The following is a 20616-nucleotide window of genomic DNA, read 5'->3' on the forward strand; positions in this document are numbered from 1 at the left end:
TGACCCTGGGCTAAGCGGTACCTCATACGTGTTATTGGAGGTAGTGCGGGTGCCCTTCACACCGTGGGTGGCCATGACTGCCCGCAGGTTATCACCCTCCACCAGGAGCTTGTACTTCTCCTTCCCGCTCTGCTCGTCGATGTGGATGACAGCTCTGGACACTTCCGGGATGCCCTGTACCACCACCTGCACTCAGACACACAGAAGGCTCGAGACCCTGCAGTGCCCATAGCCCCCACCAACCTGGGAGCCTCAGAAACCCCAGTGGCTGTGAGAACTAGGAATGTCACGCCCTGGGTTTGTTACAATGATCACCCTTTTTTCTCAGTGGTGATTATCAGTAACACACCAAACTTCAAAATGCCAGTGTGCTGTTCCAGGGATTAGGGTAAAAAGCAGTTCAGGGGACTGCACCCCATTCTACCATCAGTTTTATGAGAGAACAGAAAGGACTCTAACATGAAGAACTGGTGTGGCAGTGCTCAGAAGGAAAAAAATTGACCGATTCCTTGGGGATGTGGCAAAGAAGAAATGAAGAAGTGGGGTGCCACCCTCAGTCTCAGCAGTGACAAAGTCATCAGGGCTCCCCGGCAACTGCGTGTTCACATTAGAGGTAAACGCGTCTCTCCCTTCCCCCTCCCCAGGCCTTAGGCTGGGCAGGGCCGCGGCTGCTGTGCCTCACCTTGGGGAGGTCCTCCTTCAGGAACTGCAGCACGTAGTACATGGAGCTCTTGCTGTTCTCTCGGGGGGTGACACACACCACAGCCTCCCCGTGAACAGCCACGTCGCCAGGCTTCACGCGGAGCTTGGACGTGCAGATGGAGTACCGCACTGTCTCAGCGTTTACCTGCAAGGTGGCCCGGTGTGGGCCACACGCCCAGGACACTAGTGACAGGCTCTGGAGCCTTTGATTCCAGTGCTCCTCAGCCTTTTTTTTTTTATCATTGCCCCTCTAAGAAGCCTTTTCAGTCATTTTTTTCCTAACCTCTCTCCCCATTGTGAAATTTTAATACCAGAAATATACTGTGTATTTGTTATGTATATATATCTGTGCTTTATTCATAAAGAGATTTTTTTCACGCCCCCCGCCTGCCCCACAAACCTATTTTTGCCCTCACTGAAAATGCGCGCTCAATTCATGGCAACATGCACAGGCTCCAGGGAGCTTCCGGGGAGGTGGGAGGTTGGAGATCAAAACAACTTATTTATTTTTTATTTTTTGAGGAAGATTAGCCCTGAGCTAACATCTGCTGCCAATCCTCCTCTTTTTGCTGAGGAAGACTGGTCCTGAGCTAACATCCGTGCCCATCTTCCTCTACTTTATATGTGGGATGCCTGCTGCAGCATGGCCTGACAAGCAGTGCCATGTCTGCACCTGGGATCTGAACCAGCAAACCCCAGGCCGCTGAAGTAGAATGTGCAAACTTAACTGCTGCGCCACCGGGCCCGCCCCACATCAAGACAATTTAAAAGATTCAGTGAAGCCTCCCCTTTACCTGATATTACAACTGCTCATGTGCTATATTCCTCCGTACGATCTAGCTTTTCTGCCAACAGAGCCACAAGGCAGGCAGCCAGAGCCCAGCTGGAGAAATCCCCAACTTGGAGAACTGGCCACTCAATTTGAGTCAAGTGTCATACGGACAACACATGAATGTGGTGCTCGAGAGAATGGGCTGGGAGAATGTGTTAAGACTAGTATAGACTCTACTACCTGAGATAAAGAGGAAGGTGCCAGGAAGTTACCCAGTTTGCACCACTGCCTCAGTCTGTCCCAGACTGATAATCTTTCAACTATTACCTATACGTAAACACCAATATATAAGGCAGGTTAAACCACCCATCCAAAAACATTAACCGAGCTAGCCAGGAGCTAGCTAGCTGGGCGCTGGGGCCACACATATGTAAGACACAGCTGGTGCTCTGGTCCTTCCAGACACTGGGAAGATGGACACAAGGAGACCCATTATTGTAATACTGTATCACAGTAAGCAGGTATTGTGGCCTGCACAAAATTCCAAATAATTTCCTGCGTGTCTTTAGATGGCAATGTCTGCATCAGGGTCAGGTTTAGAAAGAGAATGTGAAGGCAGAACAGACCCATACAGAACAGAAATCGAACACAAGCCTCTGCAGCGCTTCTGGTGCCTGGTCTAGCTCCTGCCCTAGTTCATCAGTGCCTTCCTCGGGACTAACAGGGGATGACTTCCTCTACACACTTAGTTACGTGACTCACTTCCAATCTCAGAAGTCTAATCCGTTCCAGGGAGAGCTTGACGAGGATAAAGCAATCATCAGGAAGAAACACTTCTTCAATATACTCTGAAATCTGTGGTGTCAAAAGATGAGGCTGTTAATCAGTCACTTTCCCCTTTCCTAAAAGCATACATTGTTCACTTTTTTTTAAGGACAGAGTACTAGGGACACACTGGTAAATCCACTGCGACTGGTCTTACTCTGCCTTGCAACACTGCTGATCTTTTCTTGTTATCATGAGGGATTTCTCCTTACCTCTCCCAAGAGGGTTTTCTCAATCCTCCCTTTCACGAGGCGAGCATAATCTGCATCGTCATCCCTGTCCAGCTGCGCTGTGATGATTGGAGTGCTAGGAGACAGAAAGAAAGACAGTTGCAGCCCAAGGATTGCGTCTGTTTGAAGACCGCTGCTTTTTAAAATCTGAGTGCTATTTAGAATTGTGATGTGAAAAGCAACTGCAATTTACTGAGCATTCACTGTGTCAAGCATGCTACTTCACACACGCTCTCACTTAGATTTACGAGTTTTGGAGCTCATGGGGCAACCCACTGTATCGGTGAACGAACAACTTTCAGAAAATTCTCCCTCACCAAGTGAACCTACCTCTTCCTCTTTGGACCTAACAAGCAGGTAGTTTCCTTACTTTCCCTGAGTAAACCGACCCTTGGTGTCTTACAGCTTCCTCCATCCCTCTCCCCTCGTCCCCATTCTCTCCTCTCCAGGACACTCTCAGCTCCTCCAACCACTAAGTGTCAGCTTCTATTCTCACTGTCTGGATGGCATCCCTTAAACACACACCCCTGGTGGAGACCTGAGCAGCCCAGATGAGGCAGGCACATCTCCTGCCACCCTGGACATCTGCAGTGGCTGTTCTAGAACCAAGTGCAGCTTTCTTCCATTTACTGCTATTTGTCGTCATTTTCTTAAGATTCAGATCACAGGTGAATTATGATTTTGTCATTGAATACACTGTAATATATTTCTATCTTTTCTAGTCTTAGATCACCTACAAATCCTATCATGGAATCACCTGGGGGTCAAGGACTATGGCCACAGCCCAAGTGAGAGACACATCAGTCAGGCCTAGTTAGGTTGGGACTAATGCCATTAAAAGGATGAAATCTATACTGACACATTGCCCCAATTTTTCCATTCATTTTTCGCATTTCTCTCTTTCGTGTGACTTGTGGCCATAAAGAACCACTGCTTCAATTCTGACGGTATCCAGTTTGAACTTATTTTTTCCAGTTTGGGTTTTTCTAAACCAAAATATGGTTCACACAAGCATGCTGCTCAGAGACAGATACCCATGAGAGTATCAGACGTATGCATATGACAAGGGAATTCACTGGGTCTCAAGGAATGTGACAGGTGAGTGTGAGAAGAGGGAAACAGAGGTGGGCACCTGATGGCCTTGGAAGCGTTGATGATCTCTTTGATCCGGGGCACACCCAGGGTGATGTTCATGGAGGCCACGCCCGCAAAGTGGAAAGTCTTTAGGGTCATCTGCGTACCTGGCTCGCCAATGCTCTGGGCACAGAGCGCACCCACCGCGGAACCTGGCTCCATCTGTGCCCTAGAAGAAAAAGATATGGATTTTCCCTATCAAAACTGCTATTGGCAAAACTGTCCCTATCAGCAAAACTGCTGGGGAAAGCTTCTGATCATCTCCTTTCAACAGAAAAAATACAGAAGCCATTAGGGTCAGGAAGGAACTGGCGACAAGCCAGGCTGTGGTTGTGACAGAGGAAGAAGGTGGCACAGATCAATGATAGGTGCAGACAGGGGGATGAGAGCTCAAAGGGTCTGAGAATGAAAGCGAATACTGTGTGACTACTGTGGTCAGCGTGCAATGACCGGACCCCAATGTCTAGTGCCTGCAGACGATCTAAGAGCTCTGTTAACAAATGGTACTGAATGCGGACAGAGCAGCAGGCACCTGCCAAATGGAGCAGCAGTTTCTCTGTGGGGAGAGGACACCTGGAAGTTTCTGTGCAATTATTTCCACATCTTAGAAGTCCCTACACAAGAGGTGAGAGAACCTGCTCAAATACTGATAGCAATATTCGGTGCTGGCCCAGGACTTTTGTTTCCCTGAGGAAACGGGAGGGATATGAGAGACCACATGACTGCCTGGCAGTCTGAGACAACCAGCATCCTTACCTCATGTACTTGTCCCTACATGTCTCCAGAAACTTTTCTATTTGGGTGGGGGTGATCCGGTCCAACTGGTACAGCACACGGGGCTGGAAGAACAAAAGCCAGCAGAGTTAGAGCTGGCAGCCTTGGAATGTCTGGCCATCTGAACATGCCCGGGAAGGTCGTACCTCTGTTGTGCCATTATCGTTGATGCCATATTTATCTCTGGTTTTTTTAATCTTCTCAGAAACTCCCTTGATGAATTTTTTTATTTCCTGAAAGATTACACAGCAAACATCAGTTGTGTATTTTTCAGTAATTTGAATGACATGATTCATTTTATAAACTTCAGTAATATGACAAGTCCATCATATTTTAGCGATAGCTAAATATATACTACAAAGGATACAACATGGATACAGGTTCAATGTACAAAATGCTTTTCCCAGGAATACACCATACCATTCACACCCTGGACACATCATTCATTGGTTTAGGTGTCTCTAAGGCCTTTTTACTCCAATGATGCTTCAGCACCAGTATGCACCAGTCACTCTCCCGGCCCTGCTATGCTGTCCGTCTAGAGCACATGGGGGTGACACCAGGATAACCCCTTCCACCTGCCGCTTTCTCTTCTGCTCTCCTGGCATACCACGTTGCCTTCATTCACACAGCTCAGAACAAGTATAACTATACTATTGGTACTTTCAGTCTGCAGAATGATTAATTTTTGAGGGTTTCTTCTGGAGTTTTGATCAAATTAAATATTACAAGCTAAAGCATAGCTTAGTAGACACCATATACATTTCAAACACATGCTCTGAGATTGCCTTCATTTCAAAGGAAACACTGCCCAAACCCAGCTTCTCCTTATCTCTGACTCTCCCCACTGCATCACTCCGCCAGGCTCACGCTCCCTTCCCATACACAATTAGAATTTGTAAGGACTCCTGGAAACACTCTCATAGCTAGAAATGAAACATCAGCATATCTGCTATTCCTGCTGATTTAAGAAGAGCACTCTAAGCCCCAGGATGATGACAGAATGGAGCAAGGAAGGCGGCGAAAAGTACATCATGTGGGGGATCCACAGAGCAGGGCCAGAGACTATGGACCTAAGATTTCTGGCAACCACTCAAAGGGGAAAACCCATCTGTTTCACAATTTATAGTGTGTCTGTGCAGTAAACCCAGCCTCGCGGTCACTCCGAGAGCCAGGCTCAGCCAGCACCCCCTGTCAGGGAGTACTTACAGAGAGGGTGGGATGTGCTTTAACGAGCTACGCCCAGCCAAGTCCTGCTCTCAGGGGCTCACAGATCAAGCACTATGGGACTGACTCTTAGAGCACTTCTCAGGCGAGCCGATGGCACACACCACGCAGTAGCAGCAATCCCGCAGAGGCTGCTGTAGTGCAGTCCTGGGAGCTGGCAATCAGCTGCTCTGGTTTGATCCAGGTGCATTCTTGAGAATTTGGGACAGAGTGGAGAGCGTCCACTTCCTTCTCCTCAGCAGCCCTCTGGGAAGCACAATTTCCTTCAATGATTTTGGACAAATTGTGTTGGCAGGGAGCTTGAACAGCACTCTGGCCAACTGCAGGCATCCAGCTGCTCTGTGTGGCTGGCTGAGGACAGACTCACACACATGGATGGACCAGTGGGCTGGCCCAAGGGAGGACTGCATATTGTATTGGCTGCAAAGCTTCACGAGGTGTTGTTTCTTGATGTGGAGGTTGCCTGAGGGGTCCTAAGGAGAAGACCAGCAAGCCATGCCCAAAGTCTACTCAGTCTGTATCACAGAGCTGACAACGTCTAATGTTTTGTCAAAACAAATGTTTTAAAAAGTAGACTGAACCAGAAGCCCACTTTAGCAAAAATAAAATCCTATAAGGCACCTATAGAGAGCTTAACACTTACTAGGCCAGTTTTATCCTAACCTTACAAAAATAAACCTCTTTAGCCTCCCATAGACTACCTAGCAATTTCTAGTTGCTACTTTTCTGAAAGTCAAACACTAACACTTTATGTTCTCAAGTTTAAACAGCTTTAGCATCTTGTGTCCACATGGTCCATGGCTCGCAGGCTCTTCTCAGTCAGCTGCTGCCCAGCTTGGTGAGACCTCTGTGAGGTAGCATGGCATGAGCTCCAGCATTCTAGAGTGGAGGGCATTCAGGGACTGAATAAGGCCCAGGGCTTGGCCAAGGCGACACGCCACTCCAGAAAGTCAGATACTTTCTCCAAAGTTTGCTCTTGGGGCAGGGGTTTTCTGCAAGGTCCTTGCCCCAGTGGGAATTTCGGTCTGTCTCCTAGTAGCCTGGGCGATCAAGGGGTACCTGGAGTTGGGGGCCATCACATCTTGGCTGTCCCCTGTTCATGAACACAAGTTTCTCATGACCGCTCTTGTTGGCCAACTCTTCTCATTGAGAAAGTGTGGAAATACATGGAGGGTTACTGTGCCACTCAGCTATCATTCTACACAGAAAGGACTTTTATTAATTTATAAGAACTTGAAAATTCTCAAGAGATTCTTTTAAAGAGAAACTCTTTCTCCAGCTTTACTAATTAATTAGGAGTTGAGGCCACATTTTCAGATACAGTCAGTTATTACAAACCAGATGGAAATTCGAGCTGGAGAGGGCCGTGGAACAACCTTTCCCGGCCTGGCTCTGCCTAACAGTGGGGGCTGCCATGTAACTGTTCCTCTCTGTCCTCAGTGTGAAGAGCCTCTTCCACATGGGTTATTTTCTCCCTGAGCCTACTGTCTAGCTGTAGTTGTAACCTTTAGAGCAAGCTTCTGAAAGCCTTCTTGGCCCAGATGTTGCCATTCGATTGCCAGGTGTTAAAGGCGGCCCCACCTGTTGGCACAGAGAAACTGGAGCAAGAACCTAAGGCCAAGCAGACCCGGGGATTTTCCTCTGTGGGGAACTTTGCACAACAGGCAGTGAAAGAGCACACACCTATAACCATTCAGCTTAGGCACTGGAAACGACATCTTTCAGCTGCCACCCACATGGGGACACGTCCAGTGGCTTTGCTGAAAAAAATGAGTTTCCTTACACAAAAGTCAGGACAGATATTCTGGAAGTTAGGTAACAAAAAACAGGCTCACTTTGCAGAAATGAAAGCTGAAACAAGCTACTAAGAATTCAGCTAAACCAACCCATGCATACTAGAGGGAACTCACAACATGGCAATTGGCAGGCAATTAACCACACGATTAACCCACAGTTAAATTCTCACACTCACTCTACAGCACAGCTCTGAGCATTGGGCCAGGGCTCGAGGCCACCTATGAGCTGCCTCCGTCGCCTCAGCTCTGGCACGGGGGAGGGCTGGAGAACATTTCAGGGGCTCAGACAAACCTGCTGCGGCCAGTGGACCCTCTCAGCAAACCTGAGCTCATCAGACTGTGAGCCACTGGAGGGCAAGGACACATTTAGTTTGTGTCCCCGGGAGCTGCAGGGCATGTGACGTATAGTGAGGGCTGGAAAGGGGTTCACCGAATAAACAAATACTGCTGGTCAAGGGTCACCCGTTAAACCTTGTGAAAGGCAAGAAAGGCACCAGCCCAAAGTGATGACCAGGGAAGCCATGTCTGCCAGAACCAGGACAGAAATCTGCTGTCTCCGGTGCTCCAAACAGCTGGAGAGCTGTAAAGTTAAGTCCCTTATGCTCAGCATTCACAGCATGCCAAGTACGTTACCTTGTTATATTTCTCATAACCTGTCTCAGTTAAGGTCTTTGAGGATAAACAGAAAGATAAATATGTACATACAATCAGGAGAAAAACCAAATCACAATCAAATTTGTTACTTAAAAAGAAAAAAAAAGAGAAAATCTGTGGAAAAGAAATAAAAAGGCACTCAGTCTAGACATATTCTATTTTTTTTTTTTAGGAATCTACTATCTCCCATCAATCCTCCTCTTTTTGCTGAGGAAGACTGGCCCTGAGCTAACATCCGTGCCCATCTTCCTCTACTTTATATGTGGGATGCCTGCCACAGCATGGTGTGCCAAGCGCTGCCATCATGTCCATACCCGGGATCCAAACTGGCGAACCCTGGGCCGCTGAAGTGGAATGGGTACACTTAACTGCTGTGCCACTAGGCTGGCCCTAGACATATTCTTAATTTTAATTACATTAAAATTTGGAAGAGTCTCTTTTTCACCTTTCACACCTTAACATGTGAAAGAAGGGAGTGAAAACTTCCCTTAACTAAAACATTCTTATTTAAGGTTTTATTTTTTTTTTTGAGGAAGATTGGCCCTGAGCTAACATCTGTGGCCAATCTTCTTTTTTTCCCTCCCCAAAGCCCCAGTCCATAGTTGTATATCCTAGTTGTAAGTCCTTCTAGTTCTTCTATGTGAGATGCCACCTCAGCATGGCTTGATGAGCGGTGTGTAGGTCTGCATCCAGGATCCAAACTGGTGAATCCCGGGCTGCCAAAGTGGAGTGTGCAAACTTAACCAGTATGCCACCAGGCTGGCCCCTATTTAAGTTTTTTATTATTTTTATTTTCGATTTACTTAAAGGGACACATTCTTGATGTTCTGTGCTACACTTGAATCACCAATCAGTACACCAAGGAAACCATGTACTGATTCCTGTATCCCTTTGCTTTTGATCAGAAGCAAGACTATCAACAGGAAGGAGCTGCTTGAGTAGGACAGTGAAGTTAAAAAAAACAAAAAACTCCCCTAAAAAACCTGCTATCAAGGTAAGAGCTCCCTGGAAGAAGAAGGCAGGTGGACTCTATGGATTTCTGATCTATACTATGGTAAGACAAAAAGCAATTTAAACTAAATGATATTAAAACAATGCTACTAATAAAAATTATTGGGATCCAGAACGACTGAGGGAAGAGTTGGCCCACAGGATAAGAAAGCAGGTTGTAGGGGGTCGACAAGGATAGGGTTAAAAAAAGCAGTTCTCTCACTAAAGCCTTTTTCTTCTATCAGGGAAACACTTGTGTAAAAGACATAAACTAAGAGAGACATCAGATAAATTCTTCGTGATGGTTGGTGAGGTTTTGCCTAGGCCATTCTTGAAATTTTTAACACAGAAATACTCTTAAACACTCCCCAGCTTATACAATTCACTGTCAGCACTTGGCAAGCCATTTCTTCACGTCAGCTAAGCCGGGTGCCACCACCCCCGCGGGCTCACCTGCAGGAAGCTGTCCTGGCAGCAGAGGAACTCGTTCTTCTTCATGATCGATTCCGTGGTCAGGATGAGTTCGTTTTTACTGAGTGCAGGCTCGCTCCGACACGGAAAGACTGCCTCAAGTGTTCAAAGGAAAGCGTGATGTGTAGGAGCAACGGAGAAGGGGTCAGTGCGCAACGAAAGAATTTACAAGAGACAAAATGACCTTGCTCAGAGTCAGCTTTTAGCAACCCGAAATTTTTTTTTCCAAGACAAATTTTAGACTCTACCTTTAACATGAAGGTGAAACAGGATAAACTGATACTCCATCTTACACAAAGACTCCTGGGCTATTCAGTGGGTATTGTCCCATTACTCCCCAACCCTTAACCCACCTCAGATTTGCTTTAAAAATACAAATTATTGTTTTTAAAAACCCCAAACATTTCACATGTGAAAATACCCTCCACCCCCAAGCTATTAGGATTTCCCCAAAGTTTTATTTTTTAATTTATTTTTATTTTGTTGAGGAAGATTAGCCTTAAACTAATATCTGTGCCAGTCTTCCTCTATTTTGTACATGGGTTGCAGCCACAGCATGAGCTGACGAGTGGTGTAGGTCTGCACCTGGGATCTGAACCCGCAAACCGCAGCTGCTGAAGCGGAGTGTGCTGAACTTAAGCACCACGCCACACAGCCGGCCTCTCCCCAAAGTTTCAAAGGCTGCATATTATCCTAACGTATGGGCAGACCATATGGATTAGACCTGTCCTCCATTGATGGTTTGCCTCTACTATAAACAACGTTGGAAAACATTCTTGACACATTTAGATCATTTCTGTAGGGCAAATTCCTATAAGTGGAACTGTTGGGTGAAAAGGTACCCACATTTAAATTCAGGTGAGTATTGTCAAATTATCTCCTAAAAAGGTTGTTTTAAATTATACTTCCAGTTAAAGTGAAATCTTCCTGCTTCTCTACACCCATGACGTTTAACTGGGCTCTGTCACACACAGACACAGAAGCCAAAGCCCTCTTCTATTGACATTTGATTACTAGCAACGCTAGACTCTGAACGTGGGAAAATATTTTTCCCTTAGTATTTGGGAAAATTGTGCAGAGTAACACACACACAAATGCTAAGCCAGTAGCCGGGTACATTAGACTGAGCATTAACTGTGTGTGACAGCCCAAAGGGTACCTCCATTCTAAAGAAATGTCCTTGAAAACACTCTAACCCCAGACATAATGCTAAGTCTTACTTTGATGTTGTCCAGAACTCTTTTAAACTCCAAGGGTTCATCTTTTCCCTCCATAGCTGCAGGATCTAAGCCATCTCCCCCATAAATGAACTGGATAATATCGCCCGTAGAGCTTCGCACTGTCAAATCGTACTGTGAGCAAAGATCTTCCAGGGACTTCACAAGCCTTCTCTAAAGGAAAAGGAGGAGACGAAACAAAAGCTCGGCTGCTTTAAGACGACTAGTTACATGTGCAGAGGATGAGATTTGCAACTCTTAAGTTTCAAGATTACTAGCACTTTGATCACATAAAAACCTTTTATTAGGAATCCCTTAAAATAGCCCCCTGACCTCAAGAGCACCTCATGAGCCTGCGCAGTGGGATTGAGAATATGCTCCAACCTCCAGCACTTTAGTGTGGTTTAGAATACATGCAATTTCAACCCCATCACCCTCAAAGGACTCTGCAAACTGTTCCCCTAGGCTGCTTGCCCTTCCCTTTTTCTCCCTAAGGTATAAATTAATGCAACAGCTTTGCATTTCTAAACACAACTTAATCCAGGACCCCTGTGGACTTCAATATGAACTACAAAGGATCAGGTGCAGGCCCTCTTATGGGACAGTGAGGAAAGGAGAGAGAACAGGGACAGCATTGTGTCTGAACCAGCAGGCAGCAGTCATTTCTCAAATCTGCTTAGGGAGAACTTTCTACTAACAGAACACTCTAGCCAGCAATGTGATGGTGGCTCAGTGAATTAAAGAGAAAGAAATCTTCCTTCAGGCAACTCAAATAAAAATCCCTCATGCCAGAACTAATTTGTTCTAGGTTAACACACTGTTCTGGGAAAGGTATACTCTCTACTTCAAAAAGAGAAAAACGAAAAAAAAAAAGTCAAAAGACATTCTGGCAAGAATGGTAAAAGCATTTTACAGTCTGTTGGGTTTCTGACAAAAGCAGCACACTCCAAAACTGGAGGGCAATTTCCAATCAAAAGATGATTACAAAGGAAGTATCAGTAATGACACCCAGGCCCAGAAAAGGTTACGGAAATAAGCGTCTACTGATTCGAGTCCATTTTCATCCTCATCAACCTTGTTTATTCTGGCCCACTCATTCACACTTCTGGTTTATCAATCTTGGTTTCCTGGCTTGCAAAGGGCCATGGTTCTCAAACTGGGATCCACAGTGGGGAGAATGGGGACACAACATCACAGCAAGTTCACGGCCCAGGAACTTGCAGTGGTGACTTTATCTGGTGTTGTAAGTAGATAAAAACATTGAAAAACAAACAAACAAACAAAGATTATGATGCAGAGTAGAGACTGAAAAGAAATCCTTTGCTTGTGGTCTTATGCAAGAACAAAGCAGGGATGTGCTTCCACTCCTCTGCCATTCGGGTTACTTCTGTGGCCGTCTGAAAAGCACAGGTACAGGAAACGCTCCAGTGCAGCCCTGTCCCCCAAGCCTGTTATCCTAGAACCACATGCACAATGGAGAAAGAGCCATCCCTCCAAGTGCCCAAGCCCTCCCTCGGGTGCTGGAATAGGTTGTTGGAGTCAACTAGAATGACATGAGTTTCATAAACAATTGCAATGCAAGAAGCAGAGTTCTCCCAATAATTAGGAAGTATGTAATGTCATCTCCATCTTTAAGCATTAGGAAACAGAGGCTCAGGGCGGTCCAATGTCATGACCCAGGATGCACTTCCAGTCCCTGTTCTCCTCTAGCAGAGCCCTGGTATGTGTGGGTCTGGCCTGGTCTTGATCACTTGAGGTACATAGGATGATATGGAACATGTTACCTTTTTACGTTGTTTATTTCTAGGGCACTCACATTTCTTAATATTTCCTGTTAAATACCAGGCCTGGATAAATGATAGCTCAGGTACAAAATGTGTAAATACTCAGCAGTCAAAATCCGCAGAGTCTTGTCGTGCTCCATTGCTAGTGGCCTATATTTCTTCAAGTTACCTGCATGTATCCTGTTTCAGCTGTCTTTACCGCCGTGTCAACGAGACCTTCCCGGCCAGCCATTGTGTGGAAGAAAAACTCAGTTGGCGTCAAACCGGAATAAAAGCTATTAGCCACAAAGCCTTTGGCAGCTGGGAGCTAAAGAGAGGTAGGAAAGAAAGAAAAATCAAACAAAAAGGTTGAAGGTCTGCAATTCCAAAACCCACTCAAATCAGAAAATGCCTCACACCCTTCTACTACAAATACCTGGCCAAGGCACCTTCACGAAGTGGCAGACTTTATATGCCGTCTCCTAAAGGAGAAATAATTTGGCACAAACCATCCTTACCAGAGACAAGGAGGGCGAGGTACCAGCTAGGGCTGGCACTGGTGCCAGTGGCAGGCAAATGGCTGAGGAGGGGGAAACTGAAGCTCGGGCTGCTATCCCCAGAGCAGGCGAGCAGTCAAGGACCTCAGAGGGCACCCTGCTGACTGCAGCTGCTTGCCCATTCCCTTGAAGGACTCCCTGCAAGACGTCCTTCCAGTCACTGGACTTGCCTACCTCCAAAACATAAGCATGTGTTGCTAATGTTTAAGGGGTTTCATTTTGGGGTGCTGAAAATGTTCTAAAATTAGATCGTGGTGATGATCACACAACTCTGTGAATATACTAAGTCACTCAACTGTACACTTTAAATGGGTGAATATTATGATATTTGTACATATAATTCAAACACAATGTATCTGAAAAAAAATTGTAAAAAACACATCCATATATAAAACACCATGTGAAGTAGCCAAATGGCCTTTGATCTGGATTGGTTAGTGTTCCTCAGAGGACAATCCAGATGAACAGGCCAAACTCTCGCGTTCCGATTCTGTTTAAGGAGCAGCTGGTGTACACACAGGTACTGCTAAGCAAGCACCTCTATCGTGAAGTCTAGCACTGGTTTAGGGACTGAGAAGTCTGGCTGCCCCCGCCCTCTCCTCTAAAATGGTCCAGGTGCCTTAGAACTCTGAGCCTAGCCAGCACAGGCAGGCACCATTCCAGGACCACCTGGCTGCCAGACAGCTAGTGGATTCTGATCTTGGGCTGAGAATCTGAACTGTTCCTGAGGCCACCTGATAGCATATCTAATGTTCTCAGCACAGTAGCCACATCTCCCCAGGAGGGGCTGGACAGAAATCCTGCTGTTCCGGGCGCAAGAACAGCTGGGGCAGCTGTGCCTTAAATCTGACTCCAAATTCCGAATTTACTATGTGACCAAACCTGGTCTAAGTTCCCCAACTATAGATTTAATAGTTGTCCGTCCCTAAATCCCAGAAAACCCCAGCACAGGTGTGTCTCTCTCTCTCACCCTGCTGACACTAGTGCCCAAACCACGACGGCCAATGGAACCCAGAAGTCATGTAACAAGTTGAGTTTAGGGGCTGGCCTGGTGGTGCAGTGGTTAAGTGCGCACATTCCACTTCGGTGGCTCAGGTTCACTGGTTCAGATCCTGGGTGCGGACATGGCACCACCTGGCAAGCCATGCCGTAACAGGCGCCCCACATAGAAAGTAGAGGAAGATGGGTACGGATGTTAGCTCAGGGCCAGTCCTCCTCAGCAAAAAGAGGAGAATTGGCAGCAGTTAGCTCAGGGCTAATCTTCTTCTTCTTCAAAAAAAGGTCAAATTTAGAGGCCAGCCCCGTGGCTGAGTGGTTGAGTTTGTGTGCTCCTCTTTGGCAGCCCAGGGTGAAAAAAAAGAGTGGGAACAGTTCTCAGCTCAGGTGCCAATCTTTAATAATAATAATAATAAAAAAAAAGTCAACTTCAAGAATTCCAGAGGGGAGAACCTGGAATGTCCTAGTCATTTTGCTGTGGTTCATTCTATCATTATTTTGAAATCCTTATACTTTTATTAAGTGCTCTCAAAACAAGCATATAGATTGAAAGCACATATAAAGTAACTATACATTCTGATTACTTAAGGTAAGTTGGATGGGAACCTGAAACCTTCCTCCTTGGAGAGAAAATACACAAGAGGGCAGTGGTCCAAGTTTACAGCGCAGAGTTTACCAAGGCTCCTTCTGTACAGCTCAGTTTGGGCTGGAGAGGGAACAACCCTGAGCAGCCCCTGCTCCCACTCACCACCTCCAGGAGTCTCACGGTTGTCAGCCAGAGCCTCAGTTACTCTCCTCTGCACTGCTGACGGTCGCCCTTCAAAGTTCTGCCTGATCCACTGTGCTTACCTTTGAATGCTTTTCAAAGTGAGGCAAGGACCTGTTTTCAAAGCCATCTGGCACACGAGAGCCACTGATGGCTTGCTGTCCCACACAGGCAATCATCTGTGATATGTTAATGAAGGAACCTGGGGAAACAGGTCAGGAATGTAACATTCATTTACCAAAATAACATTAATTGAAGTGCAAGCATATCTGTGGGATAACACAGGAATACAATGTAGTACAGCCCCTTCCCTTCAAGTGCACAGTCTAGGGACAGTGAGAGGCAGAACTTGAGTAACACAGGGTAGAGCTGTCAGTAACACAAGAAGGGCAGTGAGGGCTCGAGCTGCTCCGAAGCCAACGAGCACTCTGGGGCCGGGGGACAGACATGCAGTGAGTCTCCAGGAAGGAGCAGGAGCCAGGCTGGATTTCTGGAGGACGTTATGATTCAGGCATAAAAAGGGTGGGAGAAAGAATTCCAAAGTCGGTGGAAAAGTGGGAAGTAAAGACACAGGAATAAGAAAGTGTGGGGTATGTACCAGGGGCAGGAAGTAGAATATTGGGGTGAAAGGCAGCAAAGTTAAAAAGATTGGATTTTATTCTATACAAAAATAGGAGAAGCACAGAGGTTTTGAATCTGAGTGCAGTTTTATGAAACCTAATGCTTTAAGGTCCTAGGTAACTATGAAATTAAAGTGCTTTGCCACATCACTAAATACGTTGTTTTAAAAATCCCTAACTTTTCATTTTTTAAAAAATAAGATAAAGTTTCCTCAAAGCACACTCAAACCCAGAAATTCACACACACTACCAACAAGGTTCTCCAAAGGAGTTAAGCTTCCTATACTGCCAATAACTAACTCTCTTTCTATATGTACGATTAAAAAGATAAGCCCTTATAAATAAAAGGTCTAAAGTCACGACTCTTACATTCTCTGGAACAGAACGAGCCAGCCACATGGAAAACACAGTGACAGCAGCAGCCAGAGAGGTGCGCACTCACCTTTAGAGCCACACAGAGCCATGGTGAGGGGGCTATTGCTCTTATCCAGCTCCCGGAGGCAGGCACTGCCAGCGTGATCACGGATCACAGACAGCTCCTTCAGGATCAAGGCCTGGGGGGAGAAAGGGGGAAGCGTGGTGGAGTCGGCCTCACTGGCTCTGCTGATCACAAATGTTCAAGCTGACATTTAGGGAAATTTGAAAAAATTTAAGCAAGATGTTAGATTTCCAACAGATAAAGATGTCAGCGCTTTAGAAGACCAAGATACCCCAACTAAATAGACCGCGACCTTTCACGAGGTTCTAAAATCAGTGTGTGAGGTAAAAATGATTAGGAACGAAACCTTGAAAAATCCTTTAAATGGCCAATAAAATAGAATGCACATGGCTTTGTGTATAGTACCCTATACAACAATATATCTGCATATAAATTACTGTGTTACAAACACATGCCTAAATAAATGTATAAAGTATAATATGTAGTATGTAGTAAAACAGAATTGCTTGTATTATTTACAAAATTTGTTGCCAAGCACACATTTGAATTTCCACAAGGTAAATGTATGATGAAGTGACTCTATAGGAATATAGAATATTATTAGAAGTCTACGAGCTCTATAATATTACAATATAATATATATTCTATAATATGGAATATTATCGAAGTCCATGAGCTCAATCACAGATTATAGTTCCTCAACTCACAATGTAGGATGCTGAATCAGTTAGGAATCATGGTTCCACTAACAACTGGTGCTGTCGAAGTCTTAAGTAATTTTCTAGATGAGAAACATCATTTCTTTCTTTCTCTTTAATACTCAGCGAGATTAAGAATGAGCTAATGGTGAATACCTCACCCCACTCTGTTTTCTCTCTGCTTTAAAAATTTCATTTCATCAGCTTTCTTACTGCTTAAAAGCCTTTCTCCCATACTTAGGTGAGTTAAAGCTCTGAGCCGCAGGATACTGGGGAGGCAGAAGAGAGCCAGGCAAGACTCTGGTGCAGTGAGACTGGGGACCTGGGCTGCTTCAGGCTCTCAGATGCTGGTCGTGATGCTGGTTCTGACGTGCTGGTTCAGTTCTCAGCTAACCTAGTCTCAAATGTGAGGGGGGTAGCAGATTGCTATGTGACTCTGAGACATGAATTTTCCCTCCTCTGTATCCAAGTCTCTTTCAAAGACCGTCCATTCCAAGAGCAGGGGGCCAGTCTCTATCAAAGGATGAGGGAAATAGAAAGCGCAGAAGCACTTAAGTACCAGTTACAGAAGGGGCCCAAGTGTGACATAGGAACAAGAGCAGCCCCATGTGGCCAAATAAACACAGGGCTGTGTTGTCCCCATGTAGAATGTGAAGGCTGGAAGGGGTGCAGAGGATCTGCTCAGCGGCCCCCCCCTCATCAAACAAACGAGAACACACACAAGCAGCACAGGGCTGACATGGGGCTAAAGGCGCTGCCTTTACTTCTCACTCCCCTCAGCTGCCTTCTCTTCAGGGCTTACAGCACAACCCAAGAGCATGAAGTGGCTAAACTGATGCACAGAGCAGGACTCACCTCCAGGGTCTCTTCAGCAGTGCAGCCAGGCTGCTGCTGCAGCTTGCCTGTGTTTAGGGCTTCGATGTACTCATCACATTTTTTGTAGCCAGCATTCAGCAACTCATACTTGGCCTTTAGCAGTCCTTGACCAGGTGTGACATCACCAATCCCGATTGAGAATCCACGGTTGGCTGCAGAATAGATGGTAGGTAGAGCAGGAAGAGAGAGGTGTGGGTGTCAGGCAACCTACTACATGGAAACAAGTTTATACCTTGAGAGAATCTGTTGTAATTCAGTTGAATAAAAACTTACTCTATCAGTCCCTAGGGAGTTAATACAAAAACGACTAAGATTCTCTAACCATGAAAGCTAGTGGGGAGCACAGTGATGTCCCAACTAACTAGAACGTGAAGCAGATTGACACTAAATAACAAAGAGCAGCCTGAGGAAACCAGCTATGGAAAGTGAGCCATCTGACTTCTGACTCTCAGACAGCATTGCAGAGACCTTTCTGCACCCCACCACCCACTCCTGCTTCTCTTTTCAAAAATTGTTCCAAGACACAGAGAATAAGACACACCCGTAAATGCCACTTTTGATGGAACTACGCACTATCAATAATCCTACCCTAACATACGTAGAAAGTGGGCAGATGAGAGGCGACTGGCTTAGGAAGGTAGGTAGGGGGATGCCTAGAAGTGCCTCAGAAAACAGGACTGATAGCCCGGAAAGGCTCAGAAAGTAGATCACCAGGCTCTGCAGAAGCCGGAGATGACGTATGTGTTGGAAACAGGGAAACCGGTGGAAAGTCTGTGTAAGAAGTAGACCCCAGGCCCCTCCCCCTGTGGGAGATGGGAGTTTACTCCCCAGGAAGAGGAAGTAGGAACTCTGGATGGGGGGATACTGGGTGCAGACAGGTGGGGATAACCGAAAATCAGGGCACTGAGGGCAAGCCTGCACGTTCCACGGCTGATCCCGTAGCCCCTTTCCCTGTCCAGCTCCCAGAACCCTGACAGCCAGGTCTCTGCGCTTGGAAAGGAGTCTGGGATTGAAAGACAAGTCTCTGGAGAAACCCAGCCTCCCAGGACAAAAGCATTATTGATATGGTGACTTCCTCAATAATAAAGCTGGATTCCAGTTCCGTCAAGGAACCGAGAGGTCCATCAACCAATGAGGTCCATTTCCAGTCAGTGTTTCAGTGACTCCCTTGTAAAATATGAATGATAGCCAAGGACCACCAAACATGTGAGGAAAGTCTTTACCATGAGAGACAGAAGACAACAAATGCACAGAAAAAAGAAACTAAAAGGAAGGAGAAAATTCAGGGAACAAATAAAATAAAACTAAGTAATAGTCTTTCAGAGTGATAGAGAAGATGTTCCTGGGGGTCAAGAACAGGAAGTCTTAAGAAAAAAAGGAAAAGAAAAGAGGAGCCAGCCTGCTGGTGCAGTGGTTAAGTTTGTACGTTCTGCTTTGGTAGCCTAGGGTTCGCCGGTTGGGATCCCGGGTGTAGACCTACGCACTGCTCATCAAGGCAGGCATCCCACATATAAAGTAGAGGAAGATGGGCATGGTTGTTAGCTCAGGGCCAATCTTCCTCAGCAAAAAAAAAGAAAAAAAGGAAAAAGAAAAAAGAAAAGAACTATTGCAAATAAGAACAATGGTTGGAAATCAAATAGGTGATAGTGAAAAAATTTTAAAAACTTATTAGAAGTATTAAAAGATACAGTGAATCCAAAAACAAAAGAAATGGACAACAAGGAAAAGAGAAGAAAATCAGAGAATCAATCCAGGAGCTCTATTAGGCAATTAACAGAAATTCCAAAAAGAAAGAAGAGAGATTGTAAAGTAGAGAAAATTCTCAGAAAAATAATACAAGGAAATTTCCAGAACTGAAGGCCACATAGCTGCAGGTTAAGAAGGCTTATGGGGTACTCAGCACAATGAAAGACAGAAGACCTATACCAAGGGTGTACCACTGTGAACTTTCAGAACACCAAACACAAAGAGAGGATTCTCAGCATAAAAAGGCAATTCAAACACCAAAACTTGGGAGCAAGAATGGAAATATACTTTAACAGCAACCCTGAAAGCAAAGGTATTGAGTAGAGCAATACCCGCAAAATTCCAAGGGAAAACAATTTTCAATCTAGAATTCTATTCCCAGTCAAGAATCAGTCAATTATAAGAGTAGACTAAAGACGTTTTTGGGCATGCAAATCTCCTGACCCATGGCATGCTCAAAGCATGAGCAAACAAAGGGACCAGAACTCTGCCAGGCCGGCTGGGAACACTGAGTGACCAGTAGGGCAGAATCACAGATGGCCCAGAGGGCTACAGTGAGCACACAGGGACCCTGGAAGTAGCCCATGAAGGGCCCTTTATGTAACCCTATCCGGTAGGCAATAGGGAGCTATTGCAGATTTTGAAAAGAGGACCGAAAAGCAAATTCAAATCTGCTGCCAAACTTGTCAGTATGGAGTTAATTTCATTAAGAAAAGCATAATTGACTAAGCCTGGAGTAAGTATTCTCTTCCTTGTGTGTGTATGTGTGTAGGGTAGGGAGATGAAATAACAGTAAAAGAAACCCTTAAAACCCGACAGCCATGGCAATAAAACGAGGCTGCTGAGATACTCACAGAGGTAAACAGGAGCCAGCCTGGCAAGCCGTGACATTGCATCGGCAGCTTCATTCTGCCCCCAGTCTCGCAGCAAAATGTAAAAAATATTGTTCTTGGATCCTGATCCCAGTGTTCCCTTGTCCATGCTGCCACTCATCAACTCGCTGTTCTGGATGGTAACATCTGGAGCATAACAACGATCATGCATTTAAACAATTACTGATTACTTTGCCTCTTTCCAAAATGAATTTGAGGCAGTTGAGAAAATTTGTTCCCATACTGAAAGTTAAAGCAAATAGAAATTCTCTTTAAATATTTTTTTGAGGGGGAAAAAAAAAGAAATCTAGGAACTTTTGAAAAGCATGAAAGGCCCAGTTAGATACCCTATAGTCCTAACTCTGAAATGTGTTAGTTGACCCTCATTCTACTCATCTGTGAACTGGTGATGACAATATCCAGCACTTGTCATCTTCACGTCATGGGGATACTCTGAGCATCCATGAAATCATGCACAGCAAAGTGCGCAG

At 45.5% G+C, this 20616-nt stretch overlaps 1 protein-coding gene across 3 annotated transcripts in view; it reads right to left on the reverse strand.

Annotated features, from left to right (window-relative positions):
* POLR3A (RNA polymerase III subunit A) overlaps positions 1-20616 on the reverse strand; it is a 48765-nt gene that overhangs the window by 7248 nt on the left and 20901 nt on the right. For all 3 annotated transcript variants that reach the window (XR_011538264.1, XR_011538261.1, XM_070613072.1), the window contains exons 15-28: positions 20108-20272; positions 17487-17659; positions 15937-16048; positions 14958-15076; positions 12746-12883; positions 10796-10966; positions 9558-9671; positions 4584-4670; positions 4420-4502; positions 3662-3832; positions 2512-2605; positions 2237-2329; positions 683-847; positions 22-186 (exon numbers count right to left, since the gene is read on the reverse strand). Coding sequence is in view for 1 of the 3 variants with exons in the window: in XM_070613072.1 (XP_070469173.1) it covers positions 22-186; positions 683-847; positions 2237-2329; positions 2512-2605; positions 3662-3832; positions 4420-4502; positions 4584-4670; positions 9558-9671; positions 10796-10966; positions 12746-12883; positions 14958-15076; positions 15937-16048; positions 17487-17659; positions 20108-20272 (1850 nt within the window). In the remaining 2 variants the exon portion in view is untranslated. The remainder of the gene's footprint in view (positions 1-21; positions 187-682; positions 848-2236; positions 2330-2511; positions 2606-3661; positions 3833-4419; positions 4503-4583; positions 4671-9557; positions 9672-10795; positions 10967-12745; positions 12884-14957; positions 15077-15936; positions 16049-17486; positions 17660-20107; positions 20273-20616) is intronic.

Source organism: Equus przewalskii, chromosome 1 (genome assembly GCF_037783145.1).
Source record: "Equus przewalskii isolate Varuska chromosome 1, EquPr2, whole genome shotgun sequence".
In the NCBI taxonomy this organism is placed as follows: Eukaryota; Metazoa; Chordata; class Mammalia; order Perissodactyla; family Equidae; genus Equus; species Equus przewalskii.